The 19,406-nt window shown below is 40.4% G+C and overlaps 1 protein-coding gene across 4 annotated transcripts in view; it reads right to left on the bottom strand.

The window, feature by feature from the left end:
• Window positions 1-19,406, bottom strand: part of KIT (KIT proto-oncogene, receptor tyrosine kinase) — an 81,766-nt gene that overhangs the window by 26,582 nt on the left and 35,778 nt on the right. For 2 of the 4 annotated variants that reach the window (XM_035004965.1, XM_035004963.1), the window contains exons 3-7: window positions 17,369-17,650; window positions 15,932-16,068; window positions 11,486-11,654; window positions 7,221-7,410; window positions 4,463-4,578 (exon numbers count right to left, since the gene is read on the bottom strand). In XM_035004965.1, the coding sequence (XP_034860856.1) occupies window positions 4,463-4,578; window positions 7,221-7,410; window positions 11,486-11,654; window positions 15,932-16,068; window positions 17,369-17,650 (894 nt within the window). Of the gene's footprint in view, window positions 1-4,462; window positions 4,579-7,220; window positions 7,411-11,485; window positions 11,658-15,931; window positions 16,069-17,368; window positions 17,651-19,406 lie in introns of all 4 variants that reach the window. The other 2 variants (XM_035004964.1, XM_035004962.1) reach the window with 1 other exon arrangement.

The following is a 19,406-nucleotide window of genomic DNA, read 5'->3' on the forward strand; positions in this document are numbered from 1 at the left end:
AGCTGAAAAAAAAAAGCTTATTGGATCTTACAATCATTCCCCATATTTGAAAAACAACTGCTTTTATCATATTAATCATACTTTCTTTCCACAATTATGTATATTACTTCAGGATTCACATGGGATTATTTGAAATTATATGCCAAAATAAACTTGTAAAATATGTACATTACTGATTAACACTTAAATCCGCTCTAACGTTTAAAATGTATTCAAGAAATATTGGGTGGAGAGGGAAAAGAGCAAGTGTATCATTTGGAGTTAAATGTACACTTGGCCTTTTATTTGTCCTGGATCTGGTAAAAAAAAAAAAACAACAACACCTTTATTGTAGGACAGTTATTGTAAGCAAGGAGTCCATAGATTTCTAACCGAGTATCACAGGCTCCCTATAATAGAATCTCGGTGGTGTCGCTTTTTCTAATACCTCCAAGAATCTTGAAAAGAGTAGGTCCTATCAGGAAAGCACTTTTATTGTATTATGTCATTGTAGCTAAATATATTTAAGAAAAAGAAAAAGGAAAGCACTTCTGGGTGGTTGTGTAGCTTTTAGAACTCTACTTTCCTCCAAATTTTGATCTGCAAAGGAAAGAAATGGACATTTTCACCAAAGACCTCAAACTTCTTTTTAGAACTAAGAATCTGATTTCTGTATACATCTTCAATAAGCCTGGCAAGGGTGATTACAGTAATGCAAATTCAGTGTGAAGAATCATTGGCTTTGTTGTTTGTTTTTTAATGAAAACTCTCCCCGGGACGTCCCCTTCCAAAAAAAAAAAGGGCATCTGGGTGGCTCAGTGGGTTAAGCGTCCGACTCTCGATTTCAGCTCAGGTCATGATCTCAGGGTGGTGAGATCGAACCCCGCATCAGGCCCCATGCTGGATGTGGAGTCTGCTTTAGATCGTCTTCATCTCCCTCTCACTCTGCCCCTCCCCACTCCCACCCCATTCTCTCTCTCATTCTCTCTAAACAAAACCAAAAAACCCCAAAAAACTTCCACTGGAAGTTCTGCTCAAAAACAGCAAACATGTTATATAGCTGATGGCCTTTATAAATCACCTTTAATGCCACGGAGCCAACTGAACAGACCCATGGAAATCATGGTTTGGTTAGAGAAGTTAAAAACAGACTTAAAACATTTTCAAGTTTAATATGCTACATATTTTTCACTAACACAAACTGACAGAATATGGTATTTTTTAAAGCCTCCCACATAAGCAATTAAAACACACACACACACACACACACACAACAGGCACACACCCAATGTACTCTAATCTACATGTGGAGTTCTTTAAACAAATGAATTTTTCAGCCATCAAACATTTAACCATTCAAAATCGTGGATTTTCATTAAGCATTTCTCAGCGCTGAATCTATTAAGCAATTATGCATCAATGTCACTGAGTAAAAGTCACTGAATTTCTGCACTAATATTATGCATTTATTATTCTGATTTTTTTCAATTCTAATTTTTGCACAGCCAAATTCCTTTCATCCTTGGGGCTAAGCTTATTTACAGAATAAATCACACAGTAGATCTACGTACCTATTTGGCTCAGCTAAAACGTTATGTCAAAATGGACAGACACAACTGCTCCAATTTTAAATTTCAAGACTATTTTCAGCTTTTGATTTTAAAATTTAACATTATAAAATCTTCAATTAAAAAAAAAATCAACAAAGTAATTAGCTACCTTTATCTGTAAAGAGTGATTGGACACACTTCACAAGAGGTAGATGTTTTTAAGTTTCGCACAAAAATACCACCTCTGTCAAAGCATTTGGAGCTCAAGAAATCCAACGTGTTAGGTAAGTGAAAGAAATGCCTTTTGTCGTTTAAGTGTTTGTAACAAACTGACATCAACGAAAGACTTCCTGAAAGACTTATAACCTAAGTGGGGAGGGGGCGCCTGGGTAGCTCAGTTAAGCTTCTGCCTTGGGCTCAGGTCATGATCTAAGGGTCATGAGATTGAGCCCCACATAGGGCTCCCTGCTCAGTGGGGAACCTGCTTCTCCTTCACCCTCTGCTGCTCCCCCTGCTTGTGCTCTCTCGCTCATGCTCTCTCTCTCAAGTAAATAAATAAAATCTTAAAAAAAAAAAAACCTAAGTGGGGAGACACTACACCACCCTTATCTGTGTGCCTGGTGCCATGAAGCAGGACCTCAGTAAATGCTGGGTGGGTGTCTGAGACCCAAGCCCCAGAATAAACAAAAGGCCTTCTGCCCCGCCCCAACAGGGAATCCGAAGGAAAAACAAAAACAAGAACATCATTTGGGAAGCTTAATGCTGTTTCCTATCTAGTTTCAAATAGGCATGAGTTCACCAGCAGGTGACTAATGCTGATCCTGCTGGATGGCAAATTGGCCTGCTAAGGAAAATGGCAGCAAATTCTGTCACCAGAGAAAAGGAACAGGGACTTTAGAGACATCTTTCTAAGGTCAGTGACTCACAGCCAACCGGCAGACCACATAGCAAATGGAAGCAGGAGAAGGGGGAAAAGAGACAGATCTTCATGCCTCCTTGACCTTGAAGCCAGGGAAAGAGAGATGCAAATGGCACTGAATTTTATAAAATTCCCAACTACTGAGCTTCTCGAAGTGAGGTCTGTGGAGTCGGCAAGGGCCATGATCTGCTGTTACTGGTCCGCGAGAGGTAAGTGCAACCAATTGACAATAAGCATTTACAAGGAGCAATTTGACAGAGTAATTTTTCTAGCTATTGAATCTCATGATAAAAAAAATTTAAACTTAGATTTTTGCATGTGTCTGTTTTTACTCATTTCACCTTCCTAGGGATTGGTTCTTACTATATTTTGTAGCAAGTATTGATCTAGAATAAATTGGAAATTAAAAAAAAAAAAAAGGTCCTTTACCATAGATAGTTTGAGAAGCACTGCGCTAGAGCACCCAAAAATCCAGTTTTGTGTGGCCAGTATGCATATGATGCTTGTAAGGGTATTGATTTACCCTGTAATTGTCTCTTAAGTTACTTGAATATTGAGATTTTTCAGAAGCAGATAATTTTGCCCATGTATAATATGCTAAGCATCTCTGATTAACATCTGAATTAATCTAGAGCTATTTGAAATGCAGGCCAATGAGATACCATATAATCAACACTGCTCTGAGGAACTGCGATGTTAATTAACACGGTTTCCTCAAAAAAGGTAAGTTCTGTGGTCAAAGCAGTTTGAGCTCTATACCTCATCCCACACCCCCTTCCTGGGGAGGCATAATACACACCAGCACATTAAGGATCCTGACAAGGCCTGGAGTGAAGAAACTTGTTTAGCCCCACAGATGTGACCCTCTTTATCTCAACACTTAAGAACACCCTGTTCTTGGAAATGAGGGTGTAGTTAAAAGACTCCAGATTAGCAATCAAAAACCTGCCTTGAGTATCACCTTCCTGTCTTCATTTTAGTTGGATCACACCACCGAGCTGCAGCATTAAGTAACTTGTACAACAACTTCACAGCAAATAAGCTCCTTGAGGACAAGAAATTGGCACCCATCCTTTGTTCCCACAGCCCTCCTGCAGCCCAACACACACAAAGCACTCAGCAAGGCTGTCTCCTCATCTCCCACCCCTCAACACACACCCAGGATAGCTAATTCCAATGGTCATCTTGTCGACCACTCCCCTGGAATTCTGTGTCTTTGGAGGCCTCCTGTCCCCCGGCCCCGACTGGTGTGGTGTGGCAGACACCTGTTGTCCTTTCCTGGACATGCAGATAGGCCCTAGAGTAGAGTCAGGAAGGAGCTCTGCACAGGGCAGAAGCCCCAGCTGGTGAAGGTGCTCCCTTGGCCTCAATCTCTGTGCAAAAACATTTCTCTAAGATGTTGTGGGGGCCACCGCAGGGCAGGACTCAGGTGTTCAAGTTCCCAGGCCCCAAGCTCTCCTCCCCCCTAAAGCACCTGCCTCCTCTCCCACAGCACCCACATGCCATGCAGTGGGGTCCCGTCGAGCTGGATCGATATTGCACTTGTCTTAGTGGGAGAACAATCTAAACACAAATAATATCACAACCCCGAAAGAGAAAGCACTGTGACAAAGAAATCATGTCAGAGCTTGACAGCCTCTCTTTCCCAACTAACACAACACTCCAGGTTCTATTCAACCTCTGGCTCCCCATTTCAACAATCAATAATAATACATTTTCCCTCAAACAACTGTTATTTTTCACTTCTATCGCTCCTCTGTTTACTTCAAAGGTAGCACCCAGAATCTGAGTGACCTCTACAAGGTCGTGTGGTCAATGAAATATAGGCCAAGGAACTGGTTTCTGTACACGTTCTTCCAACCACCAAACCGCGGGGTCTTTGTTAAGGTCAAAATTATCCCGAGACATTATTTACATAGTACACAATGAGCTCAGTTGTGCAGCTGTTACAAACACGAACCACAACTTAAAATTATTAAAACTAAAAAAATAAGGAACCATTCGCTTTACTCACTGTTCACATAAACATTAAATGTCACGGAAGAATTGACATCGGAATTGGACACCTGAAATGTGTAAGTGCCTCCTTCGTTCCCTTTTAATCTGGTTAGATGAAGCTCACTCACATATCTACAAAAAGAGAAAGAAAGAAAAGAAAGGAATCAATCACCCGGGAACGGTGTGCCTCGAGAGAGTCTTTTCCACAGTTTCTCTCTGGAAATACATGCCTGTTCGAGGAAGAACAAGACTCACTTTACTCAGTATTATTAACAAGACCCATGTTAACGAATCCAAACATACACACATGTATTTAATTTGGGACAAATGGCTGAGTGGGGAGAGGCTCTCTCAGCATAAAGGCAACCTCGTGGAGACTTCAGCCTCTTCCCCCTCCCCAGCTGTCCTCATGCCCATGTCCCTTTCTGCCCAAGGTCCTTCACCAGGGTCCCAAACTCACGTACCCTGCTGCGCTTTAACACCAAGCACCTAGCCACACTGGCAGGTGTCCACATGGAGGTGTAGGACCCTCGCGGCCAGGCCAACACTGTGGCCCTCAGCTTCCTTCTTGCAAGGACCACAGTCTCCTGGTTCTCCCTTCACCCCCCACTACTTCTTCCTAGCATCCTTTGCAGTATTTGCTCTTCGGGCTTCTCTTTTACTGCAAGGACAGCAGATATGGCCGTGTGGACTGAGCACGTAGGCCTGCCAGGGGAGTTCTGACATGGGCGTTGGTGGGAATGGAGCGCCCTGGACAGCCCTTGACAGCCCTTGACCCGCCTGAGCTGTACCACTGTCTTGACATACATAGCGGCCTATTCAGCCTCTCCTCTCATACTGCACCCACCCCTGAGCAATCTACTCTCTCTCCCACTGGACTACTTGCTGTTTGCTCACAACTTTCAAATCTTTACCTCTAGTTCAGACTTCTCGGACCTACGCCTCATCTACAGAGTTATTTTCATGCCCCATCTCCCTGCCTTGTGGGTACAGCTAATAATGACTCACACCTGCAACATCCTCCTCCCAAGTCTTGCCCTGGGACACCTGACCCCATTTGGAAGTTGACTGCCTATCCAAGTCTACAGCCAAAGAGTGACTGCCCATGGGGAGGGACAAAAGCCCAGCTCCAGAGGGCCCCTGCGGTCAGCCTGCTGCTCACCCACCCATCCTTTCTTTTCCCCTTTACCCTGCTCTGCTCTCCTACTCCCTGGCAGGTCTCTCTCTCCCTTAATGAAGCCCTTGACCCAGAATCCCTCTGCTCTGCTTCTAGGGAACCTGACCTAGGATACTTCTTACCTGAACGTCTCCACTCGAGAGCCCATGGTCAACCTCCAATTTAACAAACCCCAGCCGAACTCACTGTCTTTGCCCTCAACGACCTTCCCTCCTCCTTGAATGGCCTCACCTCTCACCATCCAACGTGGCTGACAGACACAGAATCCGAAGGGGCATCTTCAGCTCCTACCTCTTTCTCCCACCCCCCCAATCACTGAGTCTTACTCAAGAGGTAGCCTGGACGCCTCCCAAATCCATCCTCCTCCCTCCAGTGTCTTCTCTCACCCACATCCCTACAACAGCCCATAGCTCCTGACTGGAAAAAAATACGAAGTCTATCTGGGCATCTACCTCTGTTAGCCATTTGATCTGGGTCAAGTTACCTAACTCATCTGTGTCTCAGTTTCCTCTTCCATAGAAATGACAGAAAAAGAGTGCCTGTCCATGGGGTTTGTGAGGACTAAAATTACTGACTTAATATATGGAAGGTCCTTAGAACAGGGCCACCCAGGCAACAGCACCTATAGCCCACACAGAGTAAGCTACCTTTACGATTTTATTTTTCTATTTTTTTATTATTTTTATTTACTATTTTTATTTTACTTTTTACTATTTTAAGATTACTACTATTTTCATTATAAATGTCTTGAGGATCAAATGAGAGGTGTTGGGGCCCCTGGGAGGCACAGTCAGTTAGGCTTCCGACTCTTGATTTCCACTCAGGTCATGATCTCAGGGTCTTGAGATCCAGCTCCGCATTGGCTCTGAGCTCATTGGGGAGTCTGCTAAAGGTTCTCTCTGCCCCTCCCTGTGTGCGCACGCGCGCTCTCTCAAAAATAAATAAATCTTAAAAAAAAAAAAAAAAAGACAGGTGTGCTGTGACAGAACTTGGGCCCACTGCCTGGCCCAAAGCTACTGAATGAGACTTAGTTTTCTTTTAGGTTTCTTTGTTTTTTTTTTTAATTTAAGATTTATTTATTTATTTGAGAGTGAGAACATGCAAAATTTGGGGGAGGGGAGGAGGGGCAGAGGCAGAGACAGAAGGAGAGAAGCAGACCCCCTGCTGAGTGGGGAGCCCAACACGGGGCTCGATCCCAGGACCCCGAGATCATGACCTGAACTGAAATCAAGAGTCGGATGCTTAACTGACTGAGCCACCCAGGTGCCCCTATTTTTCTTAGTTTTTAAAAAAGGATTCAAAGCACTAACTTTCCTCTTTCTCTGAAAAATTATTTAATGTGTCCCTAGTATATGCCAGTCCCTGCTTTGAAATATCCCCTATGTCAGAAACGCAAAAACTGATGCACAGACTTCTGTGTGTGCTTTAAACACAAAGCAAAAGGAAATACTGGTCTGAAGACTCAAGAAAGAGCCCCAAACTTCCTTCTATCAGGTGTCCTCTCCCACATTTATGGGTCCCAGAAACAGGATCTGGTAAGCCCAGGGAAGAGGGGGAAGATGTCTAATCCCCAGGTCAAGGCTCTTTCTTTTCTTACCTGATATTACTTTCATTGTCAGACTTGGGATAATCTTCCCATTTATCAGTGAAGGTTCTGTTCATATAGATCCACTGCTGGTGCTCGGGTTTGGGATATGCCTCATACTCAACAATCAAATCCACATTCTCTCCATCATTTACAAATATTGTAGTATTCATCATGGGGAAGATATTAATGAATCCTCTATCTAATTATAACAGGACAAAACAGGAAGAAACTATTACCTACAACTACGCAACAGAAAACACAACTGCATCTTTGGATTACAAAGATTACTGGTTTCAGGTATTAACTGGCAATAACAAGTAAGAATATTTTCAGTTGCCACTGTACCTATTTTTTTCTTTTTGCTCTTGTAGAATCACGGTCATAAAGTGAGAAAGGGCACACTTGAAATGTTTATTCTCCCATCTTTGTCTGTCAAGCAACTCTCTTAAAGTCTAGCACCATGTCCTAAATCTTCTAGAATGACTAGTCCTGATGTTTCCTAGGTTAAAAAGCATTTGGACTAAATAGTTAGCCCCTACTCAGACCCAATATAAATGTATATGTGATAGGAAGGTGTCATAAATCAAGAAGGGGAGAGAGCCCTAATGGTCAATAAAGATGCTGAAAGAACACCATTTAGTATTTAAAGAAAAATAAACTTACATCTTCTCATCACATATCACAGATGAAATCAAGGACAGCACTTTAATAACCACACCATATTTTTAACTAAACAACACATTTAATTCCTAGCAAACTTCTATAGAGGGGGCAGCAGTTTTCTAGGCTTTTTAGGAACAACAGAAGAGAAAAAAAAATCAGAAAATCATAAAAATCCTAAGAATCTGAATACATAAGCATTTTTAAATGTCTATACACTAAAATTTAGTAGGAAAAAGAACATGAAAATATAGATGGAAAAGTATTTAAACTAGTAATTAAAATAAGGCTTCACTTTTCACTTATTAAAAATAGCAAAACTTCAATAAAGCTGCTAAAAAATAAAGTATATCCATCCTATGGAAAAACAGCAAAACTAATTTGAAAGAAACTCAATAATTTTGCAAGTGTGGTAAAAGTGGAATGCTGAATTACACACTGTAAATTGGCACAACTCTTTCAGAAAGCATTTAGCAATATAGATTTTCTATAATTATCTATTCTCCCATTTAACCCTGTAATTCCCCTTTGAGAACTCTTCTCAGTGGATAGCTACATACAAAAAGAATGGCTATCTACCCTCCACATACTAATTTTTTAAATCAGAGAACTGCTTAATAAAGCAGCCCTCAGAAATGGTTATATAATAATAATATAAGGAAGAGCCTGAAAAAAAAAAGTAATAAAATAACTGCCAATATAATTTTTATAGCCACCATTTATGGAATGTTTACTAGGGGCCAAGAACTGCCCTAAGTACTTTAGCATACACTTAAATTAGTAATAATGACAGATATTTAATTTTATTAACAATACTGAAAGAGAAAGCTTGTAACTAATTTATAGATGAAAAATTTCCAGTCCTGAAAAGCTAAATAGCTAGCTACCCAAAGGCAGAGCCCAGATCTGAACACAGGTTTGTGAGAAGCAAGGCTGGCCTCTTCATATACCCTAGATTCTCTATATACTTTCAGTAAGAGAGAAAGAATAAAATCATCTGTATAGGGGTGCCCGGGTGGCTCAGTGGGTTAAGCATCTGTCTTCGGCTCAGGTCATGATCCCAGGGTCCTGGGATCGAGTCCCGCATCCGGTTCCTTGCTCAGAGGGGATCCTGCTTCTGCCCCTCCCCTCTGCTCATGCTCTGTCTCTCTCTCAAATAAGTTAAGTAGAATCTTAAAAAAAAAAAAAATCCTATGTATAACTGAAAGCCTGCTGCGTACAAAAATATAAGCAATATACCAAATCTTAAAAAGTTATATCACATTAGTGAGATTATGGAAGACTTTTCATTTTATTCTTCCATTTCTTTTTCAAAATTAAAGAATTATAAAATTTAAAATTGTTATATTTTTGGCACCACTTGGTTGAGTATATTAAGGTCCCACATGAGTTGTCATTCTAGTATTTAATGCCCTTTAGTTTCCTATAGATTCAGAATAAAAGGAGTCCAACTACACCAATGGAAAAGGATCTGAGACAGGTGAGAATAAAAAATCATCCAGATAAAAGTTAGAGATGGAAACCACCACCCTGGTTCTAATACCTGCATCATAAATGAAACTCCTCCTGCCATTTTTAAGCAAATTTAGGTTAATTTTGAGGGAATAAATGTTTCATCTGAATGCTACATTACACTTTCAGGTTCTTAAGGTCCTAAATTCCAAGATACCACACAATGCAAAATACTCTAATATTATAGACAACAATATTTGCATTGAAATGAATTCTCTCATCATCACCATATATAAAATACTTAGGTTCCTCCTGAGTTTTCTAGAGTCCTTTGGCTCAATATATTTTTATGTCCTATAGTGGAATAGAGCTTCAAATTCATGAAGTGTAAGAATTATTAGGATCAAAGAACCCCATCAGAGTTGTTTTAACATAAGGTATGATCTTTTTCAGGTTCTTCTGCATTAAGAAATTGGTGATGCATTAACATTTAATCAAGTACAAACACTATGCCAGGCACTTCTAGAAAATCTATTGCCTTTTCTCCTCTCTGCAGCCTCTGGAGTTAGAGGCTGTGTTTCTCAGAAGAGGAAATGCAGGCAGAGGTAAAGGAGAGTGCCTTCGAAAGGTAGGTGGCACAACCCCGACTGAAAACCAGGTGGGGACCATCCCCAAGCCTCCCACCCCCAGCCCCCAAAGAAATTACTTTTCTCTTTGTCTCCTCCTATTCTTGTCCTACCCCAACCCATCCCGAAACAATACAAAACCAGATTCAGGTTTCCCAGCCACAAGTCCTTCCAGTTACACAGTTATATTCTTGGAAATTGATGAATGGGTTTTAAAAATCTGATTACATACAATAATATGCTCAAAACATCCTTACTAATTGCTTTCTGGAGCTGAAGCTGATATATCAACATGCTCTCTAATCAACTTAGCAAATTAGCACTTATGGAGTTTAATATTTTAAAAGCATAGCTTTCTATTCAAATTAATAAATGGTTCACAATCACATTTAGGAAAGAAGTAAGACTCTTTCTGCATGCTGACTCTGTAATTGCAAGGAAAGGGTGTTTTCCACGTTTAGCCTGGTGAGATGCTTTCCATTACAACATGGGCAGAAATGCCAAAATTCTATGAGATTATTGCGGGATAAATCACAGACCTCTAACATTGCTTCATAAATTATTGAAGAAACATGGGGGAAAGAGGAGAAATGAAAACAAGTATCACACATCATTTTATTATTGCTCATGATGAAGAAATTTGCCACCCTACAAGTACAGAATCAAAGTCAAGCACTAAGACTATAATTGCATTTAAAAGGCAAGAAAACAGATGAAATTCAAACAATACTCAAAAGACAAAAAATGCATAATTTAAAAATTATTATTATTTCCAGTAAATCAAAAACATCCAGTACATTCACTAGGTTCTGCTCTCATTAAGTAGACCTTGGAAAGTAAGTATTTAGTGAGATTTCCAGAGTAGGGAAGAAAAGGCTAAATGGATTGTGCATACCAGGTATGATGGGGTTAGGATTCTAGGGAACCATGATCCGGTTTATGCTGTGTAGAACCAATGAGTCAGGTCCCAGTGGATCTTCCTGAAGGTTTATGCTACGGCCTATAAAGTTGGAGGATGGGGTAAAGTGGGGGCTGTACTAGGAAGAAGCAGCCCAATTCAGCCCTTCCTGCAACAAATGAACTAGCCCCATGAATGGTAAAAAGATAAACCAAAGGCTCAGGGGCCTCCCTAAAAGATTCAGAGAAATACTTTAGGCTCTCAGCATCTGCACTCCTCCATGCAGCAAGTCTACGATCCATTTCCAAGCTCAAGTCATTCAGCAAGGCCTAGAATTTTTTAAAAAGTTCCACTTAACATTTTGTTTGGTAGGGAGGGCGGGGTGGACAGCAGAAAATGACCCATTTAAACAACTTCGGTTACAGCCTACCACTTCCCCTTTATTAAAACTGGTAGAATTTGCTGTTGGGCTCTAGTTGGAAAAGGCGACAATGATCATTTTCATTCATTCATTCATTCGTGTGGTGACAAATTTCTAGTCATCGCTTCAACATTCTATTAACATAAAAAGGCAACTATCTAGCAATTTCTTCTTTCACTACTGTCAGTAATTTATACATTCCCATAGAGAGATTTACCGACAACTTCCAAGGTGGTTGTGACATTCGCTGATCCGAAAGTATTATTGGCGTAACACATGAACACTCCAGAATCATTAACTCTTGCTGAGCTGATAGTCAATCTTTCCTGACGTACAAAATTGAAGTCACCCTGATGCCAACTATTACTCTGAGTCTGTGCATTAGTCTGCTGGTTTCAGGAGAGAGGAGAAAAAAAAAAAATCAAAGATTACCATAAAATTTAGATTCAGGATCTTTCCTAAATTAAAAATAGCAGCAATTAACTTCTCCATATTAACATTCATTATATGCTCCTTAAGTAAGAATAATAAAGCATCATGACAAGCCTGTCATTGGAACACTTCATAGTACGGGATTATACTGAAAGATAATCATTATTAATGATTGGAAAAAACATGAAAATTCATTTCATAATAACCGCAGCATGCATAATTCCAAATTCTCTGCGGCACTATTTTTTTTTTTAGCAGTGCCAAATTTTTAAAAGTTACTATATAAGAAATATTACAGACTACTGATATTTTACATTGAGTCAGCATAGTGAGGTCATGTCGGTATCTCCTGTTACACTTTTTTTTAATTCTATATCCCCACAATCAAAAGAAAACACCTCGCTAATAATAATACTCTATTTCATTAACATTTATATTATTTTCATGAAGAAAAATTGAGTCACAATGTCTAAAACTCACTTGGAAATTCATCCTACAGCTCTCACCCAGCGGAATTTTGGCAACTATTAAGAGGGGTTCCAAAGTATGTGAGCCATGTTAAGATCAAGCCCCAAATTATTTAAGCATGAGTGAAAGAGAAAAAGTTGCAAATTTGCTCTTGTGATACCACCATTCTACATTCTACTCGTATGATTTGTCTGCAGACAAGACATGGAGAGATTTTTTTGTATGGAAAACATCATGGGAATAAAACAAACTATAGCCACTCTGAAAATATTAAAGGGAGTACCACATAGCTTTCTGCATCTTCCAAATTTTCTGTAATATGAACACATTCCTATTGAAAAAAATAACAACTAAAAAAAGTAAACAGGACCTGATATTGACATGGAATAGATCAAGGGTAATTTGCTGGCCAGGCTTTGGTGAACTATCAGCACTAGGATCACTCTGACATTATTGTAAATCAGAACAATCCTTATGGAAAGCAACTTAGCAGTTTGTTCATACCCCTGATCAATTCCAGCAAATTTATCTCAAGGAAATAACTCCTTTTTTTAAAAAAAGCTCCAAAATATTTATTGCAGAGAAATCTCAGGGATGACCTAAAGGTATACCAAGTATCAAAATTATAAATGTGAAAATAAGAAAAATGTTTGTATTACTTAAAAGGCATAAATTGAATGTACCTTAAAACTGCAAACGTGATAATACATATGCATGGGGGCAGAGAGAAAAGAAATATGAAAAAAAAAAGTGGGCAATATAGCATTTATAAAGACCAGTCACATGAAGACTACTGAGCTCCTGGAATGCTTGAGGTCCAAACTGTGTTGTAAATATAAAATATGTCCCAGATTTTGAAAACATAGTATGAAAAAAGTAATGTAAAATAACCCATTGATACTTTTTATATTATTACATGATAATATTTTAGCTATATTAGGTTAAATAAAATGTATTACAATCAATTTTACTTTTACTCTGTCATGTGCCTACTAGAAAATGTTAAGTTACATAGGAGGCTCACATTTTATTTCCATTGCACAGCACTGCTACATGCAATGGTGGAATTATATCTGTTTCTCTTTTTTTTTCCTCATGCTATTATATTTTTGGAAATTTTTTTTTTTTTACATTAAAATGAGCATACATAAGAGCAGACTGCCAGAACTGAATGTTTTGAAATAAAAAGAAGAGAAACCTGCTTTGTTAAGTAACCGAGATTTTGAGCAAGTCAAGGACACCACTAATCTCAGCTTTTGTTTCTAAAAGGGAATGAGAGGGGCGCCTGGGTGGCTCGGTTGGTTAAGAGTTTGCCTTTGGCTCAGGTCATGAACTGGGTGGGGGTCCTAGGATCGAACCCCTATGTCAGACTCCCTGCTCAGCGGGGAGTCTGTTTCTCCCTCTGCCTCTCCCCCTTGCTCTCTCTCTCTCTCAAATAAATAAATAAATAAAATCTTTACATAAATAAATAAAAGGGAATGAGAAAGGTCTTTAAAGGCCTTTCCAGTTTGACGCACAATGCAGAGATGAAGATACTCTCTTCCAAGAGATTCTTTTAATAATTGGCAGAAATCTGCCATTTTACTGCACAAGAGCAATGAGGAAGATGCAATAGCAGGGTGAGGTGACACTGTTTTGTCCTCTCCTAGTCCATCAGGTCACAGACGTCTCTGCAAACGCAGAGTGACAATGGACAGGTAACATAAACACATTCTAGATTTTTGGTATGTCTTCCTTCTAGTTCTTGCAAGAGCCCAAGGGTCTACAATAGGGAGCTAAATAGGAACAATGAACACATCAGTGCGGGAAGGATTAGCTTGGTCCTAAGTGACTCAATACCAACACCTAACCCTGAAGACCATAATTCAGGATACTGTCAAATATCATAATAAAAAGTAAAAATGCAAGGGTGTAGCAGGCATTAGAAAAGCTAACCAAGATTCGCAAGTGTTGAATCGACTCTAAGACTCTCTTAACATTTTAAAACAAATGACTGCAAAAACTCTAGAACAGTTATCCTAAATTTCACTGTGAGTTAAACTTATTCTAAATGGTCAGTATAAAATACCATGGATTTTTAAGATAATTTTGATAGTGCTAAGTATTCCAAATGAAGCCAAAGGGTATCAACAAAAGATTTATGGATGAACCTTGGCATAGAGCCATGAGCCCCATCTGCAAGTCACACATTACATATTGTTTGCATGTGATTTGGTTTTCCTTAACCCTTGAGGTGCACACTGGGATTTCCCCAAAGAGCTCCCAACACTGAAGGCTTATCTTCCAGCGCCAGTGGATTAATTGGGAATGGCATGCGGGACTCCTGGGAAAAATGGTTCAGAACAAAACTGCCTGGGGCAATTTAATTTCTTATCGAAAAAAGGCTAATTTTCAAGTTATGCAGAGGCTCAAATACGCACATGGTCTAAACTGTTCTCTCATCTGAAATCAAGGATCATAGAAAGCCAATTAATACAAGACTGTGTTCTGTAAGGTTAGTCAAAAATTCGTACATAAGCTACTGTTTTTATTAAATTATATGATACGGAAACTAAAACTTGTTTCTCTGAGCCATTGGTTTGAAAGAACAAGTCTCTAGTACAATCCATTCTCCTAGTCAACGGCAGGTTTCATTAGCAAGGTATCATCCATCACAAGTCTACGTGAATACTATCGCAGTACTTTGCATTACGCTAATCACCATGGTTACTTATCTAGCAAAGAATTCTTTAAACAGGCATGAAATTGCCAATGTTAAATACAGAGCAGGAGGAGGAAGAGGAGGAAGAGGAGGAGGAGGAAAATATATTATTTCTTTTCTCCAATGTAATGAATATTTGTGTACTGAAGAAAAACCACCGTGACAGCTAATTAACTAGATGGCCAAGATTATGCAAATAAAGATTATTGAATATTCAGTCGATAGAAATTTTAAAGTGAAATATTTGGGAAATTAGACATTTGAAAGACCTTGCTACTAATGTGTATTTAGAGAAAGAAAAAAAAAGAAACGTCATATAACCGGCTAAAATTTACTTAAGATATGCCTAACACAGCAGTTAAAATATAGTAGACATTCAATATGCATTTGTTAAATGAATGAGAACTTAAACATGTCCAAATGTTTCAGATTAAAGATAACCATTTTATTAATAGTGACTAAAACAAATAGAAAACCATTAGCAACTTGATCTCAGGTAACCAGCCTCGGGGCGGGGGGGGGGAAGTCAGATCAATACAAAAAGAAACCCATCTCTCAAATGAATAGGCCACTTTGTGGGAAAGGAAAGAGCTCCCTGGTTGGTTATCTGAGACCGTTTACTCTTTTATATATGGAAGAGAAAAAAAAATCGACAACTTTTCCCACTATTTTAAATAATCTGGCCTGGATAGTTTTAACAGTCTTAAAAGTCAAAGGACTTAACGCGGTTAATCAGAAGTTTTCTTAAAAATTTCCCTATGAAAGTCAAAGAAACAGCACGTGGTAATAACAGGAGTCTCAAGTTCTCTCTTCGATTTTCTCAAAATAAACTGACAAAATGACACGCGTTTGTCACGAATAATGAATGTACACACCCACATATGGTGTTACGAAAGGGTGCATCTCGACACACGCCCAGACACAGCCCCACCTTACACAGACGCTCCAGCTGAGCCTCCCCAGGACAATGAATAGACTGGTTTAAGGGAAAACCTTCCAATCTCCCCACGTGGCAAGAACGATGTATCAAGAAGAACAAAGGCAACAAGCCACTCAACTCACCTGGCTGTTTTCCTTGATCCACATGGAGTCCACAGAACTAGACACATCCTTTACCAAGCACATCACAGAGAATTCTTCCCCTTCCCTAAGAAGAGAGCTTGCTTTGGACACCGACACAACCGGGACAGCTCTGATGGCTGGAAGAAACAGAAACGGGGCCCTCAAATCACGTGCTCTACGATCCTGGGCCATTTTCACTTACCACATTTCCGCAAATGCACACACCTTACTGGTGGTCTTTCAAATAAGGTATCAAGTGTGGCACTAACCGGTCTGCATTACTTGCAGATCTGAAGACGTCAGCAATTAAATCTGGCATCCTTCAAACAAATTCGTCAGCATCGAGTGAAAATGACAGGAATGTCTGCATTATCTGATAATGCTGCTGGACAATGCTATTTTGAAATAGGGAGAAACCCTGGCATAGAGAAACGGCTTTAATCTTTACCTCACACAACCTTGATGGTCTCATGAGGACGTGACCTACGACTAATCATATTCTTTTCACCAGACATCTTTCCCATGTGCCATAATAATAACCTCTTGCTCATTTCTGAAAATCTCCATTTTGTTTTATTTTTAAAGACTTATTTATTTATTTATTTGAGAAAGAGAGAGCGCATGAGAGGGGGGAGGGCCAGAGGGAGAAGCAGACTCCCCGCTGAGCAGGGAGCCCAATGCGGGACTCGATCCTGGGACTCCAGGATCATGACCTGAGCCGAAGGCAGTCGCTTAACCAACTGAGCCACCCAGGCGCCCCTGATAATCTCCATTTTTTAAATAATCAAACTTTCCTTAATCCCAATGAGCATACTTTTTCAAAAGCCTTCAAAAAAAACTACTCGGTAGCTGTATGCCAACTGGTGTTGAATCTGATGATCTCGGAGATACAAAATCTAGACATCTTCCAGCTATGAAAATAATCTACATAATGCCCCCATAATAACAAGGTCCATACTCAGCTGGTACTTTCCTCTTCAGATTGGGAATAGCTTGGGAATGCATTAAAATCAAATCATGGAGGAGAAAGTCAATCCCTCTATCAATAGTCAATCGAGGAGTGAACCACGTATATGCTAATCTTTTCAAACAGCCGAAGGGAAGCCTCCCAGTGAGGTTCTCCTGGAAGGAACACCTCATGCGGTTATGACTCTGCGTGTCCTGAGGTCGGTTTTCACAGCTGTCCCTGGTGTGGTCTGAACGCCAGTCTCCGCTAGACGTGGCCGTGGACTGGTGGTGGGGGTGGACTGGTGGTGGGGGTTGGGGGCTACGAAACGAAGAATTCACAAGCAGCTGATGGGAGCTGGGAGCTGGGGCAAGTGATGAAGGGCCAGCTGCCTGACTGCCGATACTAAAATGGACCCGGGAGAAGAGAGAAGGCGCCTCTCCCTCGACGGAGGCGCCACCTCCCAGCGGAAGGAGAGAAAGGGCCCCTACCTGCCCTCACTTTCAGGGTGAATTTCGTTGACAGCACGGACTTGCCCTTCTGGTCTGCAGAGCAGTGCAAGCAGAGTCGGTGATACTCGCGCTTCACGTGTCTGATCGTGATGCCAGCCTTGGGATCAGTGACAAACGTCAAGTCCTTGGGAAGAGGTTTCCCCTCACACCCCCTGAGGGAGTAATTGGTCACCTCTGGGTCTGTCAGAGGACAGCGGACCAGCGTATCATTGTCTTCTTTCCCATACAAGCGAAGGTCAATGAGGAAAAGCTGCGCTGGATCTAAAGCACATCAAAAAATCAGTAGTTCGAATGGCTGCTCACAGGTACTGAAAACATTTTTAAAAGATCTCAGAGGACTCTGATCTTTTCTTTGCAAGCTAAAGTTGAATTCATCCAAGTAGTACTAATTAAGCAACAGTGAACATTTGTTAACCCCTTTCACGTGTCAGACACTAAGCTCAGACCATTATGCTTTATCTCATTTAATCCTCAAAACACTCCCATGTGATGGGCACTATTGTTACCATTTCAGAGATGAAGAAACCGAAGTCTGAAAAAAGTGACTCTCCTAAAAAGTGATACGGCCCAGAAAAGGCTGAGCATACCACAGTCCAGGGGATACAGACACAGTCCAACGGATACTGCAACTTGAGCTCTTAAAACTCTGAGGATATTTTATTACAATAGTTACTCTTCTTCTACAACAGGGAATACTCTAGGGAGGATGGGCCAAGACTAAGCCAGTGTGATGATACCTATTAGGGTTCTTCCTCTACCCCTCTCTGTGGGGGCCCCTTTCCAGAGCCCCCAGTCTCCAGGATCTTGCAGCTTCTGCATAAAATCTGCAAAACTATTAGCGGGCCACCCTGTACAAACGTCATGTGGGCCTCACCCTTCATATTCCTTGAAAGATATGTATAAATATAAACTTCTGGACATCAAATGAAGCCATATTCCCAAGGGGAGCTTATGAGTTTCAGGAATACTGTAGTAAGTATCATCCAAACCAGGACACCTGTGAGTGAAAGGGAGTGCTATTAAGAATTATGCCAGGATACCAGGTGTGGACTGGAAAGGCCTCAGGCAGACTGGGACCTCCTATAAGCAAAGACAAACCTCATTCTATATACACAATATACAGCCAACTCTGCTGTGTAAAGATAATACAGATAGATGGCTGGGCCAACAGATCATGTTTAAAATGTTTTTTAATTGTCCTTTCCACCTGGAATTCAGGTGTCTCACAAAAATCAATTTGACATCATTGAAATATACTTACCATTTAATTTTGGAAAAAAAAAATTTTTTTTTTCCCAGAGTGAATTATGCACCTCCCAGCTTAATTTGTTCTATGAGTAAAGTCCCTCATGATGGCAGAACTAAGATCCAAGGCCATCGCTGGTTATTTTCCCATCTACTCTTTCAGTTGCTTAACGCTAGCTCCTACAATGCCCCGATTTCCTTCACGGCTGTAACATAACTTACTTAAGTATCCAAACATCTTAAATCAGTAATAATTCAGTGGAGTGCTAAGTTACTGAGCAAGACTTCCCTTCTAAAGAAAATCCATGAACTCTGCGAGACTGACTTGGCTAATTGAGCCGTTTTCCCCATTTAGCAGTGGTCTACCCACTGTGTTAATATGCAGAATGATACTTCATGACCACCTGGAAATTCCAGAGTACCTTCTTGAACATCAAAGAACAGCACCCAGGTTATCCCAACCATTATGGAACCATACCCCGAGGCTAAGCTGTGCCTTATCCGTGTGTATTTTTCAGCTACCCACCTAGGAAAGAATAACAGATAAACTAAGGGGAGGCAGAGTCAATTTCCCAGCAACCTTCTTTATAGTGAACACTATGGGAGTCAACTTTATTAACCCTTGATAGAACTCAAATTTGCACAATTCTGTCTCCTGAACAACAATTACATGAGGACAACAGAGCTGATGATCTTATCCGAATGTTTCAGTGAGAAAATGAAACTCTAGAGCTTGCTCAGATCTGCCATCTAGGACAAATTTATTCACTAT

The sequence above is a fragment of the Mirounga leonina genome, unplaced genomic scaffold, assembly GCF_011800145.1.
Source record: "Mirounga leonina isolate KUSES-001 unplaced genomic scaffold, KU_Mleo_1.0 Mir_129, whole genome shotgun sequence".
Taxonomy (NCBI): domain Eukaryota; kingdom Metazoa; phylum Chordata; class Mammalia; order Carnivora; family Phocidae; genus Mirounga; species Mirounga leonina.